A 22,186-nucleotide genomic window follows, 5' to 3' on the forward strand; every position below is an offset into this window, starting at 1 on the left:
GTTCCAGATGCCCTTCGAGGTGTTTGCGCTGGGAGGTTTCTGGTTTTTTCGACCTCTTGCCTTCTTCAGAAATGTAAAGATTTGCAAAGTATTTCATCCATATTCTGCTGTTTGAGTCCCGATTGTTACTTACAACTTCACCATTCATAGGAAAATGAGTGTGGTTGTGGACCCATTGCAGATCAAATTTTACCTTTCTAACAGCCTCGCTATTTGAATCCGGTATGGAAAATGTGCTCTTGTCTCCGTCATAATAGCGCAGCAGCAATTCCAGAGTGGGCAGATCGGGAGCAGGAGCACCGAATACAATATAGTGCTCAAACACAGAACCGCGGTAGGCATCCCTATGATACTGATTGATCTTCGGGGCTATTTTCTTCATGAACTTCCAATAGGCCCCAAGATTGGCGGTCAGCCTTCGTGACTCGGCCGCACCTGTAGGTGCAACATTTTCCCTGTAAAAACAATTCGAATTTGTAGGATCAATAGAACTAACGGACTAATATTAGAACTAACAAAATCTACATTTACATCTCCGTCCTAGAACTAACATTGAAGTCAATGTACTAACATTGGAATCATCTAGAACTAACATTTGAATCAACCTAGAACTAACATTGGAATCATCTAGAACTAACATTTGAATCAACCTAGAACTAACATTTGAATCTACCTAGAACTAACATTGGAATCAATCTAGAACTAACATTAGAATCAATCCAGCACTTACATCATGCGTACTCATCTACAACTGGTATTTTTGAGATGAACTGAATTTGCGCAAAATTAGGTCAATTTCCCAGATTCTCGATAACATAGAACATACTGTTTTTTGGGGGAGGGTTGGATGGTACGCTCGGCCGTTGAGGGTCGTCTTTTGCTATCTCGACGTGCTATCGCCTCCTTTTGCATCTCCATTAGGGTTTGCGTCGCCTCCTCCGCGCTTTCAAGCCCAAACGATACGTCTTGGCCTTTCGAGGCGCGTCGGTGGTCGACCTCGAAATCGGAAAATGATCCTTCCCTGGACGACGTGATTCAGGCGAAAACCCTAAAACTGTTGAACGGCGGTGAGAAATTGGACACAATCTCGAGTTTCTGAGACAACGAAGAGGTGGAAGAGAGAGAGAGAGAGAGAGAGAGAGAGAGAGAGAGAGAGAGAGTACTTGAATAAGGATGGGGCGCGTTAACCGAGTACAGTCCCATCAGAAGGGCAAGAGCGTAACTTCCGCCTTTGTTTTTCTGAAAAAGAGTAGTTAGGGGTCCCATAACAAATACTGTGCGTATTTGGGGCTAATACACATGGGCAGAAATACGAGGGGGCTTGTCACATGAAGTTCCCACTTTTGGGGCCTGGACACAATTTTCCCTTGTTTAAGTGTAAGTGAAAATTGTAAGTACGAAAGTTACTTATTTTTTAGATTTAATTTGTTTGTTTTATTAAAAGTGATTATGAAAGTGACATCAAAAAAGCATCCACGTAAGATTTTTTACTAGTTCAACTTCCCTTATAAAACCGCAGAAGTGAGTCGCAAGAGAAAAAAATGGAGCCCACGTCACATTTAAAAAATTATAATAACACATATATTAATTGCTTTCGTCTTCAACAACATTATACTCTTCTATTTCCGCTCGCACCTCTCTCCTCTTCCCCGCGAAATTTCTCCCCCTTTTTTACCTCTTTAGAAATAATCCCACCAATTTTCCCGGCATTTTTTCCCAAAAAAAATTTCCCTCTATATAATTGATCCAACTGCCTTTGTGTTGATTTCTAGTATAAAATCTGCATCTTTTGTGGGATCAAGCTCAAAAAATTGAGCGGTGCGGTGAAGTTGAGGATTTTTGCCTGAGATCCTTAAGAGAGGTAAGAATTTTCTCTTGATCAATGCATTGGAGATCGTTCTCCTCTTCGATTTCTCACTCTTTGTCCGCTTGCAGATCGGATTCGTCATCGTCAAAGATGCAGATTAGGGTTTCACTCTCTCTTTGTTGCGTTTGTTAATTAGATGTCGTTGTTTCTCCCTTGAATTTGTTGATTATTTTTGCATCGGTCATTTAGGAGTTTAGATTGATGAATTTGGGTTTGTGATCTCTGGGATTTGTTCTACTGCTGTTGTTTACTGATTTCTAGGGTTTGGTGAGGGATTCATATCAATAAGATACTCGTGTTTTTTCTACTGTTAACATATGAGATAACTTTGTCACAAAATTTGTGTAATGGCTTTAGATGTTTGCTCATCTATGCACTTTTCTAGACTTGTGGTCCTTCTTGCTTCTTCTCTGCTCTTCTATTTTTGGAAGAAGGAAAACAAAAATTTTCTCTCTGATTGTTCTGCATCATCGTGTCTGTAGTAGTACATTTCTCACTTTGTGGTGATTCGCTTGCTTTGTGGTGGTTTGTTAAAGCCAAAGGCTTCACCATTTGGGAATTTCATTGTGATGGGAGAATGATTTCAATACATATGCATAAGAATATTGCTCCAAAACCTCTGATGGTTATGAGATATGTGGTGTTGGAAACTGGATTAATGTTTTCTTTTCAATAACTTGAACAAGTGCTCTAATCATGTGATGGGTGGTTGCAGCTTTGCTGCATTATACAGTTTAATTATGTGTGTCGATAGTGACACTGATGAGGTTACCCTCCTAAATTTTGTTATTAATCTTTTTTGCCCCCATTTACTTGGAAATTCATTTAAAACTCTTGATGTTAAAAGGTTATATTACATTATTTTTCACTTGATATTCCAACTAAACGGTTCCATACTGTTTTATGCCTCTTATTGTTTGCCTTTAAGATTGTACCCTTTTGAGTTGGTTCTCATTTTCTACTCTGTGATGATACTAGTCGCTAATGTAACTGCTTGGATACCACCGCCTGCGTTGGGCATGGGCACTGGTTGGGTTCATTGGATTTGTTGAAGTCAGGATGGCAGGTTTCTTTTATGCTTAATGACACTTTAAGGCATAAAAACATTGCAGAAATGAGTGACGTATTAGCATGTAAAGACAATATAGGCTTCTAGCTAAGGACCATCTCCGACATCATCTTACTTTTGATTGAATAATTAAAATCTTCTATGATACGTACATCGAAACTATAACTTTTTCTACGATTAATCTTCAAATTTGATAAAGTAAAGAAAACTAGTGTGTGCTACCAATTTACAATGACATATTACGATGCAAATTCATGAATCTTCAAATTTGAACTAATTACTTACATTATAACAGTTATGTTATTCTTATTTTCAACTTATGTATAAAGTATATTCTTATTTTCCGTTTGCTTAATTGATATAGATGGATCGCAATACTCAATGTCGTCTTGTTACAAGGGGCAATAGCAGCTTATGCAGGAGCAACTTGTGTAGTGGCGTACTATATTTTTTTCATATTAGATTGTAAGGACCACATTTGTCGAGAACCCTCTATGTACAGAGATCTATTTTTTTCATATTAGATTGTAAGGACCACATTTGTCGAGAACCCTCTATGTACAGAGATCTACTTAGAAAAGTGCATATGCATAGAATATTTTATGGCCATTTGTCGAGAACCCTCTATGTACAGAGATCTACTTAGAAAAGTGCATATGCATAGAATATTTTATGGCGGGAATACAACATACATAGGTTATCTTAGAATGGCGCATGTTCCTTTCTTTAGACTAGCAAGTATGTTTAGAGATAAAGGATTATTAAAAGACACTATAAATGTATCCATTGAGGAACAACTAGCAATGTTTCTTCACATAGTCGGACATAATGTAAAGAATAGGGTAATGAAGATTGAGTTCATACGATCAGGGGAGACAATTAGTAGATATTTCAATTTTGTATTGCGCGCTATTTGTGGTGTGAGGGATTTATTTGTACGACAACCTGATTATGAAACGTCAGAAGAGATCACTTCCTCCTCAACTTGGTTCTCATGGTTCAAGGTAAATTCTATTCTTTGAAATATGAGAAGTAAATATAAAATAACTTTATACGTTGAAATTAATACATTCACAAAATATATTGAATCTAAATAGGATTGCATTGGTCTCATTGATGGTACCCATATCGAAGTTAGTGTTCCGGAGGAAATTGCTATTCGATTTATAGGAAGAAAGGGTGGGACTATTCAAAATGTTCTTGCAGCATGCTTGCCTAATAAGCAATTTACTTATGTGTTGGCCGGTTGGGAGGGATCTGTGGCGGATTTCACTGTCTTAAAAGATGCGTTGTCTTTAGAACCACCAATGGGTCTAAAAGTGCTGCTAGGTATATAAAGAATATAGTCAAATATTTTAAAATAAAATATTATATCACTAATGATATATTTTATTAAAATGCAGGCAAGTATTATCTTGTTGATGCAGGCTATACAACAATGCCGGGGTTTATTGCACCTTATGGTGCAGTGCGATATCATTTGAGAGAACAACATAGCAGAACACCCAAAAATTCTAAAGAACTTTTTAATTTGAGGCATTCAAGTCTTCGAACAAAAATTGAGGCTGCTTTTGGGATATTGAAAAATAGATTCAAAATCTTGTGCAGTCGTCCATTCTTTCCTCTTGAGACTCAAATTGATATAGTTCTCGTATGTTGTGTTTTGCATAATTATATCCTACAGAATGATGATGATGACTATTTTGCAAATTTAGCATATGAGAATGAAGCAAGTGAAGAAGAGCTCTATAGTGAAACTCGATCCTATGCAACCAATCTCACTCAACGTGAGCAACGAGATCAGAATATAATGTGGAATGAGAAGAGAGAAAATATAGCTCAAGCAATGTGGCATAATTACTGTCAAATATTTTAAAATAAAATATTATATCACTAATGATATATTTTATTAAAATGCAGGCAAGTATTATCTTGTTGATGCAGGCTATACAACAATGTCGAGGTTTATTGTACCTTATGGTGCAGTGCGATATCATTTGAGAGAACAACATGGCAGAACACCCAAAAATTCTAAAGAACTTTTTAATTTGAGGCATTCAAGTCTTCGAACAAAAATTGAGGCTGCTTTTGGGATATTGAAAAATAGATTCAAAATCTTGTGCAGTCGTCCATTCTTTCCTCTTGAGACTCAAATTGATATAGTTCTCATATGTTGTGTTTTGCATAATTATATCCTACAGAATGATGATGATGACTATTTTGCAAATTTAGCATATGAGAATGAAGCTAGTGAAGAAGAGCTCTATAGTGAAACTCAATCCTATGCAACCAATCTTACTCAACGTGAGCAACATGATCAGAATAGAATGTGGAATGAGAAGAGAGAAAATATAGCTCAAGCAATGTGGCATAATTACTGTCAAATATTTTAAAATAAAATATTATATCACTAATGATATATTTTATTAAAATGCAGGCAAGTATTATCTTGTTGATGCAGGCTATACAACAATGCCGGGGTTTATTGTACCTTATGGTGCAGTGCGATATCATTTGAGAGAACAACATGGCAGAACACCCAAAAATTCTAAAGAACTTTTTAATTTGAGGCATTCAAGTCTTCGAACAAAAATTGAGGCTGCTTTTGGGATATTGAAAAATAGATTCAAAATCTTGTGCAGTCGTCCATTCTTTCCTCTTGAGACTCAAATTGATATAGTTCTCATATGTTGTGTTTTGCATAATTATATCCTACAGAATGATGATGATGACTATTTTGCAAATTTAGCATATGAGAATGAAGCTAGTGAAGAAGAGCTCTATAGTGAAACTCAATCCTATGCAACCAATCTTACTCAACGTGAGCAACATGATCAGAATAGAATGTGGAATGAGAAGAGAGAAAATATAGCTCAAGCAATGTGGCATAATTACTGTCAAATATTTTAAAATAAAATATTATATCACTAATGATATATTTTATTAAAATGCAGGCAAGTATTATCTTGTTGATGCAGGCTATACAACAATGTCGAGGTTTATTGTACCTTATGGTGCAGTGCGATATCATTTGAGAGAACAACATGGCAGAACACCCAAAAATTCTAAAGAACTTTTTAATTTGAGGCATTCAAGTCTTCGAACAAAAATTGAGGCTGCTTTTGGGATATTGAAAAATAGATTCAAAATCTTGTGCAGTCGTCCATTCTTTCCTCTTGAGACTCAAATTGATATAGTTCTCATATGTTGTGTTTTGCATAATTATATCCTACAGAATGATGATGATGACTATTTTGCAAATTTAGCATATGAGAATGAAGCAAGTGAAGAAGAGCTCTATAGTGAAACTCAATCCTATGCAACCAATCTTACTCAACGTGAGCAACATGATCAGAATAGAATGTGGAATGAGAAGAGAGAAAATATAGCTCAAGCAATGTGGCATAATTACTGTCAAACTTATCAAACTGGAAACATGGAGGAGGGATAACTTACTACAAAAGAAGTAGTTTTTATTTTTGTTTAGTCAATCGACTGTAGTACTTTTAGTGATATATTTTGAGTCGTTGCTTCAAGAATGTTATTTTCTTTTATTTTTGTCTTTAGAACAATGTAGGAATTTGGTATAAATATGTGATCTTTATCTTTTTGAGTTTAGATAAATTAGATCAACATTTTTTTTATCTTTTTATGTTATATGATCAATAGTTTCATATGTAAAATTTATAATTATGTTCACTTGCTTAGGACATGGCTGGGGCTCCATATAAAAACTTATGCCAAATGGGGTTAAGTCAAGATTCCACTGATTGGAGTCAAGGGATACCTGCATCTCTAAGTCAAATTGAAAGTCAAGCAAATCCTTTTACACCTATTCTCGGAGGAATCAGAGATCCCACATATCAAAATGCTTTGTATCATGCAATGTTTGCTAGTTCTCAAGAGATGATGAAACCACAATATAAGGAGCCAATTCGTATTGAAGATGAAGAGGAAGGTAAGCTATCCCTGATGAACCTATCTGTAAGAAATACAAAAAGAGTAAAAATGAAACAAAAGGAGAAAGAGGTATGAAGGGCTGTGGAACTCCGAACAAACGCTGGAGCAAAGAGGAAAGTGGTTTTCTCTTGGAATTTCTCGCTGAATAAGCTGCTAATGGAAACAAAAGCCAAAAAACATTCAAAAAGCTCGTTTTAATTGATGTTGTTGCTGCTGTAAATCAAAAAATTAATCAAAGTATTACACTGTTAAATCTGGAGAATCATCTTCGTGGCCTCAAAGCTAAGTGGAAGGATATTTGTCATTGTAGAGATAAAATAAGTGGAGTTGGTTGGGATGAGGATAAAAAAATGATAATCCTCGACAATCTCACTTATAAAACTTATGTGTTGGTATGTTGTCTAACCTCAATCCAAAGCTTATTTTTTTTACTGTTAACATATGAGATAACTTTTGCTAGGTTTGCATAGTTTTATCTGTCACATGCTTTTTCCTACTTATTCTTTCCTACTATTAACATATAAGATAATTTTTGCCAGGTTTGTATAGTTTTATCTGTCACATGCTTTTTCCTACTGTTATTTTTTTTTCCACTGTTAACATATGAGATAACATATGATATCTATCTCATGACAACTAATTTCCACGCCAAAGTGCAATAGGCTACTATTTATTGGCTTAGAGAATGATTATAGTTGGTCTGGCCTGACTGGTTAGCACTTGCTTCTGGACGTTTTCATTTCATAATCATCACCCTCATCAGTCTGCCATCAATGAACAAAATGGTGTTGTCAGTTTGAAACACAATAACAATAATATAAGGAAATCAATGCATTTTTATGTATAGAGGGGAAACAATTAGAAAGGTTTTTAGAAAAGGTTAAGGTATTCAAAGATGCATATACCTTCTGATAAAGAACATGCATGTTTCTAAAATCGAATTGAAGAGATCCAGTAAGAATGACATAGAGGATCACACCACAAGACCAAATATCTGACATTGCACCATCATATCCTCTATTTAAAAGGACCTAAAAATAAATGGAGACAAGAATTGAGCAACTAATATCAAATTAATTAATAAACCAAAATATTTTAATGTCTAAGGACACGAAACCTGATTATATACAAGTTCTCACCTCAAGGGCAATGTAATTCGGACTCCCGCAGGTTGTATGCAAAAATCCATCATTCTGAAATATAACAGGGCTTCAGTAAGATGCTATTAAGAGGAACTGGAGCATGATTATAAATAATTACTAGATTATCTTGAAGTAATATACCTTAAGATGTTGTGGTAAAGCACTCAGACCGAAATCTGATATCTTAATGTTAGCCTTCTGAATTATTTTTTGCTTGTTAGGCTTGTGAAGTACCTTCAAGTCCTTGTGATAAACCCCTCTGCTGTGGCAATAACTAATAGCATCAATTAGTTGTTGAAAAAGTCTCCGGCATTCACGTTCTGAAAGTCTTCCCTTTGATGCCTGACTGGTTAGCACTTGCTTCTGGAAGTTTTCATTTTATAAGCAACTAGCTTTAACTTGTTGGAGATCATCACATGCTTCTCAATTAAGTTTGAAGTATTTAACTGCTGCATATTAGGATGTAAGTAGCTCATTTCGTAATGGTTTGATTTTCTGTTCTTATAGTTGAGGTAACTGACAAAGACCATGAGTAATGTTATATACAAGTGTATTTCTTTTAATATGGTTGATAAATATGTTGTGTTAAGGTGTTTGTAAGTTTCTTTTCAATATTAAACTTTCTCATAAATATAATATCTAAATTTATTTGTCATATTGCTTTCAGGCTCATGAAACAAGAAGGACATATCTCAATTGTCCAATTCCATTTTTATGAGGAGATGAAGATTGTATGCAGGGAGGATTTTTCCACTGGATCATTTAGAAAGAACATATATGATTCATTTGGAGGCCATGACGAATCTAGTAACAAGGACATTAACGGTGGATTTCTGATAACAATGACTGATGATGGCGATGTCATTGATGGTGCTAATGAAAAGCAGAATGTCAATAATGGTACAACTCCTCAAAAAAATTGTAAGAAGGCTAAGCATTCAAAGGGGAAGAAATCAAATGATTCAAGAAATGATGTCCAAGAACTAAAGGAAGGTCTTACTTTCATTACCAAAGCAATTGAAAACGCTACGCCTGAAGATTGGAGGCTTAAACTTAATAAGGTCATCATGGCTATTGAAGGGCACAACGAGGATGATTTGGATGCCATTTTTGAGCATTATGCAGATAGTGAGCATAAAGCGTTAACATTCATTGCAAAGCTTCCTACAAGACAAAAGAAGATTGTAAATGACTATATCAAAAACATGAAGGGCTTTAGCGAAATATGAGTTAGTATGTTTCCTACAGTAGTACAATGAGTTAGTATGTTTTTTACAGTAGTACTAGTTTGTTTGAAAGTAACCTGTAAATTAGCTTGTGGAATTACTTTAGAGTTGATCACTATTTACTTAAATTTAGAACTCTTTTCTATTTATTTGGAGTTTGATAAGCAGGATTGGTTGGTTTGGAAACTTTATTATCCTACGAATGGAATTGTAATTTTTGTTTGGAATATTATTCTCATCATCTTTGGTTGCAGTTATGGTTTGAAATATGTCAATGGCTTTGCTGTTTTCATTGAAGATAAGTAATTGGGTTATTTACATTTTGTATCTTGGATATTCTTTGGTTGCAGCAAGTATTTTCTTTGTGATTCTCATTCCCATTTGCTAACATTAAAAAAGGATCATTAGCTAATATTTTTTAATGATTTTTCTGCTAAAATTTTATCAATAAGATTATTATACTAGAACTATTCATGATGATTACATAGTTTTGGGTATATATGTTTTAGGATTTATTTATTTTGTTAAATTACTGTTTATGACTACATGATGTCGGTACTGGATATGTTTCAAAATGATAAATAGAGATGGGAAGCAATTTATATAAAAACATGATTTTTAATATATAATTAAATTAAAATAATATTGCCACGTCATCCTCACTTTTCTACTTTCAACAATAACTAGTTTTTGTAAACAAACAATGTATGTCAATTGTATGCTTCATCCTCACTTTTCTACTTTCAACAATAACTAGTTTTTGTAAACAAACAATGTATGTCAATTGTATGCTGACTTGGATGCGTTAACCGTTTTTGTAAACAAACAATGTATGTCAATTGTATGCTGACTTGGATGCGTTAACCCACTTACAAAAAAAGTCACTTTCATACTTTCAACCCACTTACAACTAAACAAACACCCCCACAATTTGGACTATAAGATTTTGGCTCAATTTTTCCTACATTGGCCTCCTCTATTCTCCTAAATGGAACTCTCAAACGATGTTAAAATTAAATTTCTCTTCCCCTCTCCTTCTCTACTCTCCATCCAAACAGGCCAATAATGTAATTGGCACAAGAGCTAGGTGAGTATGAGCATGCTTGGCCGAGTGGGATTATAATCCACCTATAATCCACAAATATATTATAGGTCAAGTTAATTATAAGTCCAAGTGTTAAAAATTTAGTGGATTGTAATTTATTTTTAAAAGTAAAGTGTTTGACAAATATGTGGCTTATAAGCCACTATGACCAAAATACATTCAATGATATGGGGAAAAGACAAATGGGGTGTGGAATTTTTTGAAATGATGAGGGGTATATTAATATTTTGCACGGTCAAACCTTGTGGTTGGGGATTTAAGTCATCCCTTACCACAGTTTTCGCCACCCAAAAATCAACTCGCAATCATGAGATAGAAAACACTCCCAATTAAGAAAAATACTAAGATTTACGTGGTTCAGTCGTCCAACTTCGATCTTCCTCTACAGGTCAACAATAGAAGAAATATACTATGTATCAAAGAGAACTTTAAGAGGAACTACTTAATTCTCATCTCTCAATCTTTCGACTCATATACGTAATCAACTCTAATATTCTCTCTAAAGTCATCTCCATACTATCTTTTGGATGAACAGAAACTGTGAAACCCTCCCCCAGTTGCAATCCTTTGCACGAATAAATATTGTGAAGCTCTCTTCTCTCGCACACTATTCTTGAATCCGTTTACACCCTCTGATGACTTAGATTATAAGAGCAGCAGCTCGTCTTTTCTTCTTAGTTTTTCCTCTAATAATAGAAGACTTTATATAGACAAATCAAAACTTTATCTCTAGCCTAACTTTCTAATTAGCATAGAATTCAAACTCTTTTTCTCAAAACCCTACCTATATTAGGTTATCATTTTATAGATACCCCTAACTTGCCCACCAGAAAAATTACTAGGACTGTGCCTAGTCTTCAAATCCAGATCCAATTTGGAGTTTAACACCCAACATATCCTCTCTCGACAAAAAAAATTCTATGTATCTCAACAGATGTAGAAAAACTCACTTTGTTCTTGTACTTCACCTCTCCCTTGTGGACAAGAGTTTGAGAATAGTACCTATACCATTGATAGAATGCCCATCTAAATTACAAAAATGTTTGCTATTCTTCCTCCTTTGCAAAATTAAATCACTATTTTTATACACTTAACACCACTCTCTTTCACTCATATACTTGTACCCACGAGATGTCATCTATCCCAGTGAAATTAAATTGGCAACATATGAAGGAAAATATATCACATGATGAAGAATTCTGACGTTGTCATTATGAAACTTGAGGAGAACACTCCATATACCTTTAGCCTTCATCTTCTCGTTGTCAACAAGTTCTTCATTCATCTTCAATATGTCGAAACAATGTTGGTTTGTTGAAAACATGCATAGTGGCTTTAGAATCTAACACCCAAGTATTACTCACATCAGTACCAGCACTCTATGTCATTAACACTACATCTTCATCACACACAACCATCAGAGAGTTCTCCTTCCTATTTTCTTGAAGCTTCAATTGCTTAATGCTCTTCATATTATCTCACATCTAGGAACATCTAAACTGAACGTGACCTTTCTCTTCATAGTAGCACTCCTTCTCGTTGTCATCTTGGATCCGAGATCATGATCTTTCTCGATAACTGTCACATCTTTTATTACTCCTCCCTCGATTAGAACCTTCAAAAGCTAGTCCATTCTCATTGGTATTAGTTGTGCCCTCCTTCCTTACTTTGTAAACCACCAAAAAAATAAGTTGGTGTACCCTCACTTATTTTTTTAGTGGCATATAAGTCAAAGTAAGCTATTCATCAAACATGCCAAAGTACTTTGTAAGTCACATATAAGTTATTTGCCAAACAAGTCAAAAGTGGCTTATATATGGATTATGTGCCACTTTGACAACTTGCCACATATGCTCTAAAGAGGTTTTATTTTCGCTTTGGTATCCCAAGGGCCATGATTTACCATTTTTATCAATTTGATACCCCAAAAATATTTTAACATTTCGATACCCCAAAGTTTCGATCTCATTTCACTTAGATATCCCATTTAGATTTCTTTAGTTTTTCTGCCAAACATGCAAAAACAGTTTGAGTTGCATTATGGCAAACGCATGAACACATGTCATGCCTACTATCCACTTCATGAAAAAGTATCAGAAAACCAAGAGTAAAAAGAAAGGGAAAAAAATTGTAGTAATATTTAATTGTTTTGATAGTAGTTCAGGCCAAATAGTAATCTGTATAATGCTTTGCAAGGACCTAGGGGAATGAGCAATAGGAACATTTGGTTGCTTAGATACCTAACAACTAAGTAAATTGGATCTAAAAAAAAATCATGTACTAAGTGCATGGACGAATTAAAACAAAAATTGTGATGAAGTTTAGAAAGAAATTCAAAGTGAATGATACTGGAATATTGAGGTATCAAGATGTTAAAAACAAATACTTTGAGGTAACAAAGAAAAAATGGATAAACTTTGGGTATCAAGATGAAAAATAAGCCTATCACAAATGAGAAAATAACATGTAAAATAAAAGTATAGTTTCTATGGATATGAATATTTGTGGATACATGTATCCAATATCATGAAGAGGCCATAGATCTCCATTAATCTATATCTATATCTATCTATCTATACATCTATACAACTATAAAAAGAGGATTGAGGTGTTAAAACTTTTAATTTCCTTTTTTGCCCTCTCAAATTTTGATAAATTCTAACTATGTCATTATCTCTAATTTATCTATCATAAATAAATATAACCTCTTTATTAATTATGAACCTCCTTAGCATTCTAAATAATTATAATTATCAATAATATTATAAGTATTAATTTTTTAAAAGTAATATAATATAATAATTTATAAAATAAGTATATACAATTATTAGTTATTAGTAGTAACAAATTAAATTATTATAATAATTATTTATGAATTATAATAAAATAATTAAAATAATAGTGTAAATAGAATAATATATTACTAAATACTATTAAGAATTATACTATAATTCAATGATCAATAAAATAAATAGAATAAATATATAATCACATAAATAATGTAATTATTTTAATAATATCACATACATTATGAATTACACTATTTATTTAGTATTATATTATTACATAATTGAATAAATAATTTAATAATTTTTTTTGAGTATTTGCTCAAAGATTATTACATAATACTGAATAATTTATACTTGGTAATAATTGAAAACTAAAATTTCAAAAAATTTATTTAATGTTAATAATAGTACTATTAATTACTTATGATAGTGTAATAACAATTTATAAAATATTCATAGTACTAAATTATTTAAATGCATAATTAAAAAAATTAAAATTAGATAAATATTTATAATATAAAGATAGTATAACTATTTTTACTTGAACTAAGAATTATAATATTAAATAAGGTAAATTACAATAAACCCCCATGAACTTTCATCATTTTACAATAAATAGACCCTATTAACTTTCAAAATCACACTAAATCACTAATAACTTTTGTAGAAGGCCCCCCAATATCTTTTAGATTAATTACACCAAACCTCCAATAACTATCAAATTGCCTTTTATGCCATTTTTGGTTCTAATTTATAGGTGTTATTTGCAAATTTTAGAAAGTTATTAGGGGTTTTCTTTGAAATAGAAAAGTCGTTAGGGGTTTAGTGTGATTTTGAAAGTTCATATGGGCTAAAAGTTCATAAGGGTTTAGTGTAACTTAACCTATTAAATAATTATAATGAGAAGTAATTACTACAATTATAGGTATTAAGTGTAACTATATAGGGAACATCAGGAAAAAGTTAGCAAGATTAACGCAGTTTAGTTAATTTAGAATTAAGTAACAACGTTCAAACTGGAGGGGCATATTTAAGAAAACTTATAAAATTGGCATAATGTAAGAATAATATTAGATTTGGGGTACTTATTGTTGGACCCTAGAGGGGGGGTGATTAGGGTCAAAAGGCTCTAATATGCAGTTTAAAACACACAACAAGCAATTCACGGTAAATAGATGCAAACAAGGTAAATAAGAGAGGGTTAGGAATCGTTATCCTTGACGCGCGATGTGTTAACGAGGTTCGGCCCTCTGGCCTACGTCCCCGCTCCCCACTCTCGAGGAGAAATCCACTACACAGCCGGTTTGGAAGCCGGAACTTCGTCTACACAGCGATCCCACACGATCTCTCTCACTACACAGTTTGATCTCAACAGATCACTCCCTCACAGTAGATCTTACTCAAGATCTCAACTACACAGCACAAGATAACAGATGTAGAACTCTCTCTTACAAAGCCCCTATGGCAAAGAGAACAAATTACTGAAGCTGGGAGGTGAGCTCACACAAAACCACAGAGAAGAAAGCAAGACTGATTTGAAAATTTTCTCAGCAGAAACAGAAAATACTCTCTCTGGTTTTTCAAACGTTTTGCTCAAGGAAGAAGAAGCAGCAGTAGGGTTTTTATAGAATAGATTAAAACAATTTTAAAAACCAAACCCAATCTTCCTGTTTAGGAAGATAATCCCCTTTACAGAGTCTTAGCTCAGACTGAGCCAAGCACAAAAGAGTGAAAGCACGACAATCGAAAATAAAAATGACCGTTTTAAAAAATCTCGTGTTGACTGAAGGGAAAAAAGCGGTCGGCCGAAATATCGTTCGGTCGACCGAAAATCACGTCGGTCGACCGACCGAAAATTTCGGTCGACCGTGAGCTGCTTCAGAAAAATAAGAAAACCAGCAGAAACACTGTCGGTCGACCGGATCGGTCGACCGATATAAAAATCGAGAATTCGGTCGACCGGCCCGGTCGACCGACGACCTCTCTGGAAACCAGTAAGAAAAGATGATATGTGCGGTCGACCGATCCGGTCGACCGCTTTCTGACATATGCTGGAAAACATGTTTTTGACCAAGTTAAAATATTTGTAGAATATTTATTTGACCTCTGAAAAATCTGAAACTTTGTAAAATGTTTTTGATACTAAAAACAAACTGTTTGAAGAAAGAATTTTGCAGATAGGTTCTCGTATTTGTGAAAAATAAGGTTTTGTGAAAACGGCTTAAAAGTTTAAGAAAGAAAACATGTGTGTAAATCCCAATAGCTTCATGTAAACATAGTGACTCTTTGCCTACATTCTAGCACTAGAGAGAAACATAAAAGAAAGCTAATATCCTCATATTTAAAGCAATACTTGAGCTTTGATTAGCTTGAATCGGATGAAGCTTTTATTCGAGTTTTTCGTTCTTGAATTAACGTTGCTTCATCTCTTGGCCTCCTCCTCCTTTGGATATTATCTTTGTAGCATATATTCCATCCATCCTCCATTGATGGCACTAACGAGCTTGACAAATAGATTTACTACAATTTCACTCAATAAGCCATTAGTACCAATAATGGTGGTTGTAAGAACATCATCAAAACATAAGGGCTAACACTTATTTGAAAAAAATGTTAGCACCTGGCGTATCATTCTAAAAAAATATTTAATTAAAATAACTACACAATAGTAATTAATTCATACATTTCTTCATAAGTAATCTTATTATAAAATTTTATTTATTAACACATATATAGTTTAACCATTCAATAAAAAATTCAAAATTTAAAACATGTTTATTTACGTGCAAAGCATGAGCATTATACTAGTATATTAAAAAGCTTAATACTACATAAATTTTAATTAAGTGTCATTTAGAACATAAAATCTAAAATAATAAACACAAATACAATAAGATGAAGAGACATGCTTTTCTTGGAAAAAAAAACAAAAACATATTACGTCTCATTTGGTACGCAGGAATGGAATCAAGTGAGAATGGAAAGAAGGTAGGAATGAAATGTAATAGATGCGGCAATGAAATGCACATTCTCATTATCATATTTGGACGCGTTTAGAGAATGAAACGGGAATGTCAATCTTATTCTCATTCCCATATTTGGCATCAATTATTCACAATTAAAAATAAATTTTAGTTTTCTAATAATGCCCTTACAAAAATATAGAATTTTGAAAACACAAATTTTTTTTAAAAATGACTAAATAATTCATTTTTAGAAAAAAATTGTAGAAATGATATTTTTTTCTTATAGAAATAATTTTTCAGTTGATAGTTATATTTTGGTACACCGCCTCAGTAACAATTTCGTACTTTTGGTTTACAAATTAAAAAATAATTTTTATAGAAATTATTTTTGATTATAAATAATTATAATTTCATATTTCTAACGTCTAATACTACATGTCTATTACTTGTACGAGCAGCTAATGCTACTAGCATCGCTGTGCACAAGTATACAATAGACTGAATTCTATATGCATGCTATATGATTTATGACTGAATTCCATGTGCATGCATGAAGAGAGAGAGAGATCAGAAGAAAAAACTAAATTTTAAAGGATTGGAAAAATCGGTTAACTTTTAGTTTGTATATAAAATTTCTATGAAATTTTAAATGCACCTTTAACTTTCAAAAAATTGATTAGGAATAGAAAACATGTTAACCTAGAAAGTTTCAATGAATAGAAAACATGTTAACCTCTAATCAAAATATAAACTTTTAATCTCATCAATTAAGCATATTATTTCTCGTTGTGAGTGCTTTGAAAAATTACTAAAAAATTAGGCATATATGCTTCAATGGAACTTCGAATCATACATCCAAAGATAATATATTTACTAAACTAATTGTTAATAGATTATGCAACCGAGTCGCCAAAAGATAAAAAGTTTTTGTAAAGATTAGGTAAAGATTAGCCACATATACATATTTTAAAAAGAAATAATGGTTACCTAACCGAGTTGCGTCGAGTCGAAGACGAGATTTTTCTACTGCAAATGTAATGGAACTAAGTCAAATTCGAACAAAAATAGTATTTTAATATTTTACATCTATTTGTATATTTGTACGAGCAGCTAATGATATTATTTCTATAGAAATAATTTTTCATATGAGAATTTATATCTATGGTATCTTTTAAGAAGGGCATAATCGAAAATTACTTGATTATTTTATTCCCACTTAAGTGAGAATATCAATTTATTGTTAAATGATTAGGAATGACAATTCCCACATAAAGTGAGAATTGATAAGAAGTGGGAATATTAATTGTAGCGTCTAAAATACGTCGTATTTGGTACGTATGAATAAAGAGTTGGAATTGCATCTCATTCCCACTCATTCCCGTGCACCAAACGAGGCATTAGAGATTTGAAAATGAGAAACTCTCTACTAGTTCCTAATATAAAATGAGAAATTTTCAGAGTCCAAAAACATTATTTGGCCAATTAGTTGAGCCCATTGGGCCAGTTAGTTAAAGTCCAAACAAGTCCAATTAAGAATTAAACACAATGATTTATCCCAAGCCCAACTAGATCACAATTATCCAAATGCAACTTAGGGGGTGTTTGTCTACTTGCAACTGACTTGAAAGTATGAAAATGATTTTTTTAAAGTGTGAAAATGCATCCAAGTCAGCATACAAGTGACATACATTATTTGTTTACAAAAACAAGTTATTGTTGAAAGTAGAAAAGTGAAGATGATGTGGCAACATTATTTTGTTTATTTATATATTAAAAAACCATGTTTTTCTTTAAATCAACCCCCTTCTCTATTTATCATTTTGAACCATATTCAGGACTGAGATCATGCAGTCATTAGCAAAATGAGAAATTTTCAGAGTCCAAAAACATTATTTGGCCAATTAGTTGAGCCCATTGGGCTAGTTAGTTAAAGTCCAAACAAGTCCAATTAAGAATTAAACACAATGATTTATCCCAAGCCCAACTAGATCACAATTATCCAAATGCAACTTAGGGGGTGTTTGTCTACTTGCAACTGACTTGAAAGTATGAAAATGATTTTTTTAAAGTGTGAAAATGCATCCAAGTCAGCATACAAGTGACATACATTATTTGTTTACAAAAACAAGTTATTGTTGAAAGTAGAAAAGTGAAGATGATGTGGCAACATTATTTTGTTTATTTATATATTAAAAAACCATGTTTTTCTTTAAATCAACCCCCTTCTCTATTTATCATTTTGAACCATATTCAGGACTGAGATCATGCAGTCATTAGCACTAATTTAACAAAATAAATAAAACCTAAGACATATATACCCAAAACTAAGCAATCATCATAGATGGTTCTAGTATAATCTCACTGGCAAAATTTAGCAAAAAGAAATTCTTGGTATTATTAACATTATGATCAAATTATTTTTGTAATACTTGCAAATGGAGATGAGAGAATCCCAAAGAACACCCAAGCTACAAAATGTAAATAACCCAATTATTTATTTTCAATGAAAACATAAATATCAGTGACATATTTTAAACTACCGTTGCAACGAAAAATGACGAGAATAATATTCAAAATGCGGGGGAAAACAGTGGGATTAGTTCTATGGAGGTAAAAAAATAAAAAGGGGGACAATACAGCGGGAAGAGAAAAGAGGCATGGGAGAAAAATTAGAGGACATGAAATATCATTGAAGATGAAACAAATCTGATATAATAATTATTTAATAGATGCGGCAGTGGAATGCACATTCTCATTATCATATTTGGACGCGTTTAGAGAATAAAATGGGAATGTCAATCTTATTCTCATTCCCATATTTGGTATCAATTGTTCACAATTAAAAATAAAATTTAGTTTTCTAATAATGCCCTTACAAAAATACAGAATTTTAAAAACACAATTTTTTTTAAAAAATGACTAAATAATTTTTTTAGAATTTTTTTATAGAAATGATATTTTTTCTTATAGAAATAATTTTTCAGTTGATAGTTATATTTTGGTACACCGCCTCAGCAACAATTTCAGATTTTTGGCTTACAAATTAAAAAATAATTTTTATAGAAATTATTTTTTATTATAAATAATTATAATTCTATATTTCTAACTTCTAATACTACATATCTATTACTTGTACGAGCAGCTAATGCTACTAGTATCGTTGTGCACAAGTATACACTAGACTGAATTCTATATGCATGCTACATGATTTATGACTGAATTCCATATGCATGCATGAAGAGAGAGAGAGATCAAAAGAAAAAAACTAAAATTTAAAAAGGATTGGAAAAATAGGTTAACTTTTAGTTTGTATATAAAATTTCTATGAAATTTCAAATGTGCCTTTAACTTTCAAAAAATTGATTAGGAATAGAAAACATGTTAACCTAGAAAGTTTCAATGAATAGAAAATATGTTAACCTCTAATCAAAATTTAAAGTTTCAATCTCATTAATTAAGCACATTATTTCTCGTTGTGAGTGCTTTGAAAAATCACTGAAAAAATTAGGCATATATGCTTCAATGGAACTTCAAATCATACATCCAAAGATAATATATTTACTAACCTAATTGCCAATAGATTATGCAACCGAGTCGCCAAAAGATAAAAAAATTACTGTAAAGATTAGCCACACATACAATTTTTAAAAAGAAATAATGGTTACTTAACCGAGTCGTGTCGAGTCGAAGACGAGATTTTTCTACTGCAGACGCAATGGAACTAAGGCAAATTCGAACAAAGAATAGTATTTTAATATTTTACATCTATTTGTATATTTGTACGAGCAGCTAATGATATTATTAATATTTTACATCTATTTGTATATTTGTACGAGCAGCTAATGATATTATTTCTATAGAAATAATTTTTCATATGAGAATTTATTTGTACGAGCAGCTAATGATATTATTTCTATAGAAATAATTTTTCATATGAGAATTTATATCTATTGGTATCTTTTAAGAAGAGCATAATCGAAAATTACTTGATTATTTTATTCTCACTTAAGTGAGAATATCAATTCATTGTTAAATGATTGGGAATGACAATTCCCACATAAAGTGAGAATTGATAAGAAGTGGGAATATTAATTCTACCGTCTAAAAATATATCGTATTTGGTACGCATGAATAAAGAGTTGGAATTGCATCTCATTCCCACTCATCCCCGCATACCAAATGAGGCGTTAGAGATTTGAAAATGAGAAACTCTCTACTAGTTCCTAATATAAAATGAGATATTTTTAGAGTCCAGCAACAATCTTTGGCCAATTAGTTGAGCCCATTGGGCCAGTTAGTTAAAGTCCAAACAAGTCCAGTTAAAAATTAAACACAATGCTTTATCCCAAGCCCAACTAGATCACACTTATCCAAATGCAACTCAGGGGGTGTTTGTCTACTTGCAACTGAGTTAAAAGTATGAAAATAATTTTTTTTAAAAGTGCGAAAATGCATCTAAGTCAGCATACAAGTGACATACATTGTTTGTTTGCAAAAACAAGTTATTGTTGAAAGTTGAAAAGTGAGGATGATGTGGCAACATTATTTTATTTATTTATATATTAAAAAATCATGTTTTTCTTTAAATCAATCTCCTTCTCTATTTACCATTTTGAACCATATCCAGAACTGAGATCATGTAGTCATTAGCACTAATTTAACAAAATAAATAAAACCTAAGACATATATACCCAAAACTAAGCAATCATCATGGATAGTTCTAGTATAATCTCACTGGTAAAATTTCAGTAAAAAAGAAATTCTTGGTATTATTAACATTATGATCAAATTATTTTTGTAATACTTGCAAATGGAGATGAGAGAATCCCAAAGAACACCCAAGCTACAAAATGTAAATAACCCAATTATTTATTTTCAATGAAAACACATATCAGTGACATATTTCAAACTAATGTTGCAACAAAAAATGATGAGAATAATATTCAAAACGCGGGGGAAAACAGTAGGATTAGTTCTATGGAGGTAAAAAATAAAAAGGGGGAAAATACAGCGAGAAGAGAAAAGAGGCATGGGAGAAAAATTAGAGGACATGAAATATCATTGAAGATGAAACAAATCTGATATATTAATTATTTAATATAATGTGGTCCCCACTTTTCACTTTCATAGTTCACTTCTGTACTTTTTTAGGGGATGTTGAAATTGCAAAAAATCTAATGTGAACTATATTTTGGATCTCACTTTCACTATCACTTTCAATAAAAACAAACAAGTGAAGTCTCAAGAATAAGCGACTTTCATACTTACAATTTTCACTTACAACTAAATAAACACCCTCGCTCAGCAAAGTAAAAGCGCCTTGAAGTACCAACAGATGGAAGATGTAGTAAGGACGGTGAAGGGATACTTGTCGTGGGTTGATGATGCATGAATAGAAGACACAAAAAAGGAGGGGACTTGGGCATATTTAAAAGAACCAAGGAATACATATGGTCGAAAGTTTCTAATCAAAGCAATCGAGTTGTCTGCGGCCACCGAAGCTTCGCTATTTTAAGAGCGTCTGAAGTTTACTATTCAACTCGATATTTTCACTATCTTAGTTTTTAGCGATGCACAAAATTTGAAGAAATCTCTTGTGAGCTACGGAAGGTACTAAGCTTTTGGAAACGAGTTTTGTGGAAGTTACATACAAAAATGTTAAGCGAGACGGAACTTTATAGCTCATCGACTTACTAAATTGCATTATGCCCTTCTTGTTGTAACTCGGTGTGTTTGAAGAAATCCCTGAGGGTATGCTCCCGTAACCAAAAAAGCATAAACTTTTCGGTATTAGCTTCGGCTCTTATTTAAATTCGTCATTGTATCCCCTTCATCTGTGAGTATTAATTCAATCTTTTACAGGATTCACTAACTTGGCCTAAAGGTAACCATAGATTATGTGGGCCAACAAGACTATATACTTGGTCTAACTCGGATCTTGCCTCAGTTATTCTTCCGATGTCTCCAATTACTTTGAGCTGGGCAATCGATTTAACCCTAAAAGCTATTGGCCCAAACTTCTATTTAAACTCATTACTATTTCTTTTTCTATTTAATGTGAA

General features: G+C 32.7%; 1 protein-coding gene across 1 annotated transcript; it reads right to left on the reverse strand.

The window, feature by feature from the left end:
• Window positions 6,829-8,568, reverse strand: LOC109823213 (CBL-interacting protein kinase 17-like). Its single transcript, XM_020389499.1, has 5 exons — window positions 8,396-8,568; window positions 8,180-8,300; window positions 8,036-8,089; window positions 7,802-7,927; window positions 6,829-6,918 (listed from the first exon to the last, which is right to left on the reverse strand). Exons 1-5 carry the CDS (start codon window positions 8,566-8,568, stop codon window positions 6,829-6,831), a joined length of 564 nt encoding a protein of 187 aa, XP_020245088.1.

The sequence above is a fragment of the Asparagus officinalis genome, chromosome 9 (genome assembly GCF_001876935.1).
Source record: "Asparagus officinalis chromosome 9, Aspof.V1, whole genome shotgun sequence".
NCBI lineage: Eukaryota > Viridiplantae > Streptophyta > Magnoliopsida > Asparagales > Asparagaceae > Asparagus > Asparagus officinalis.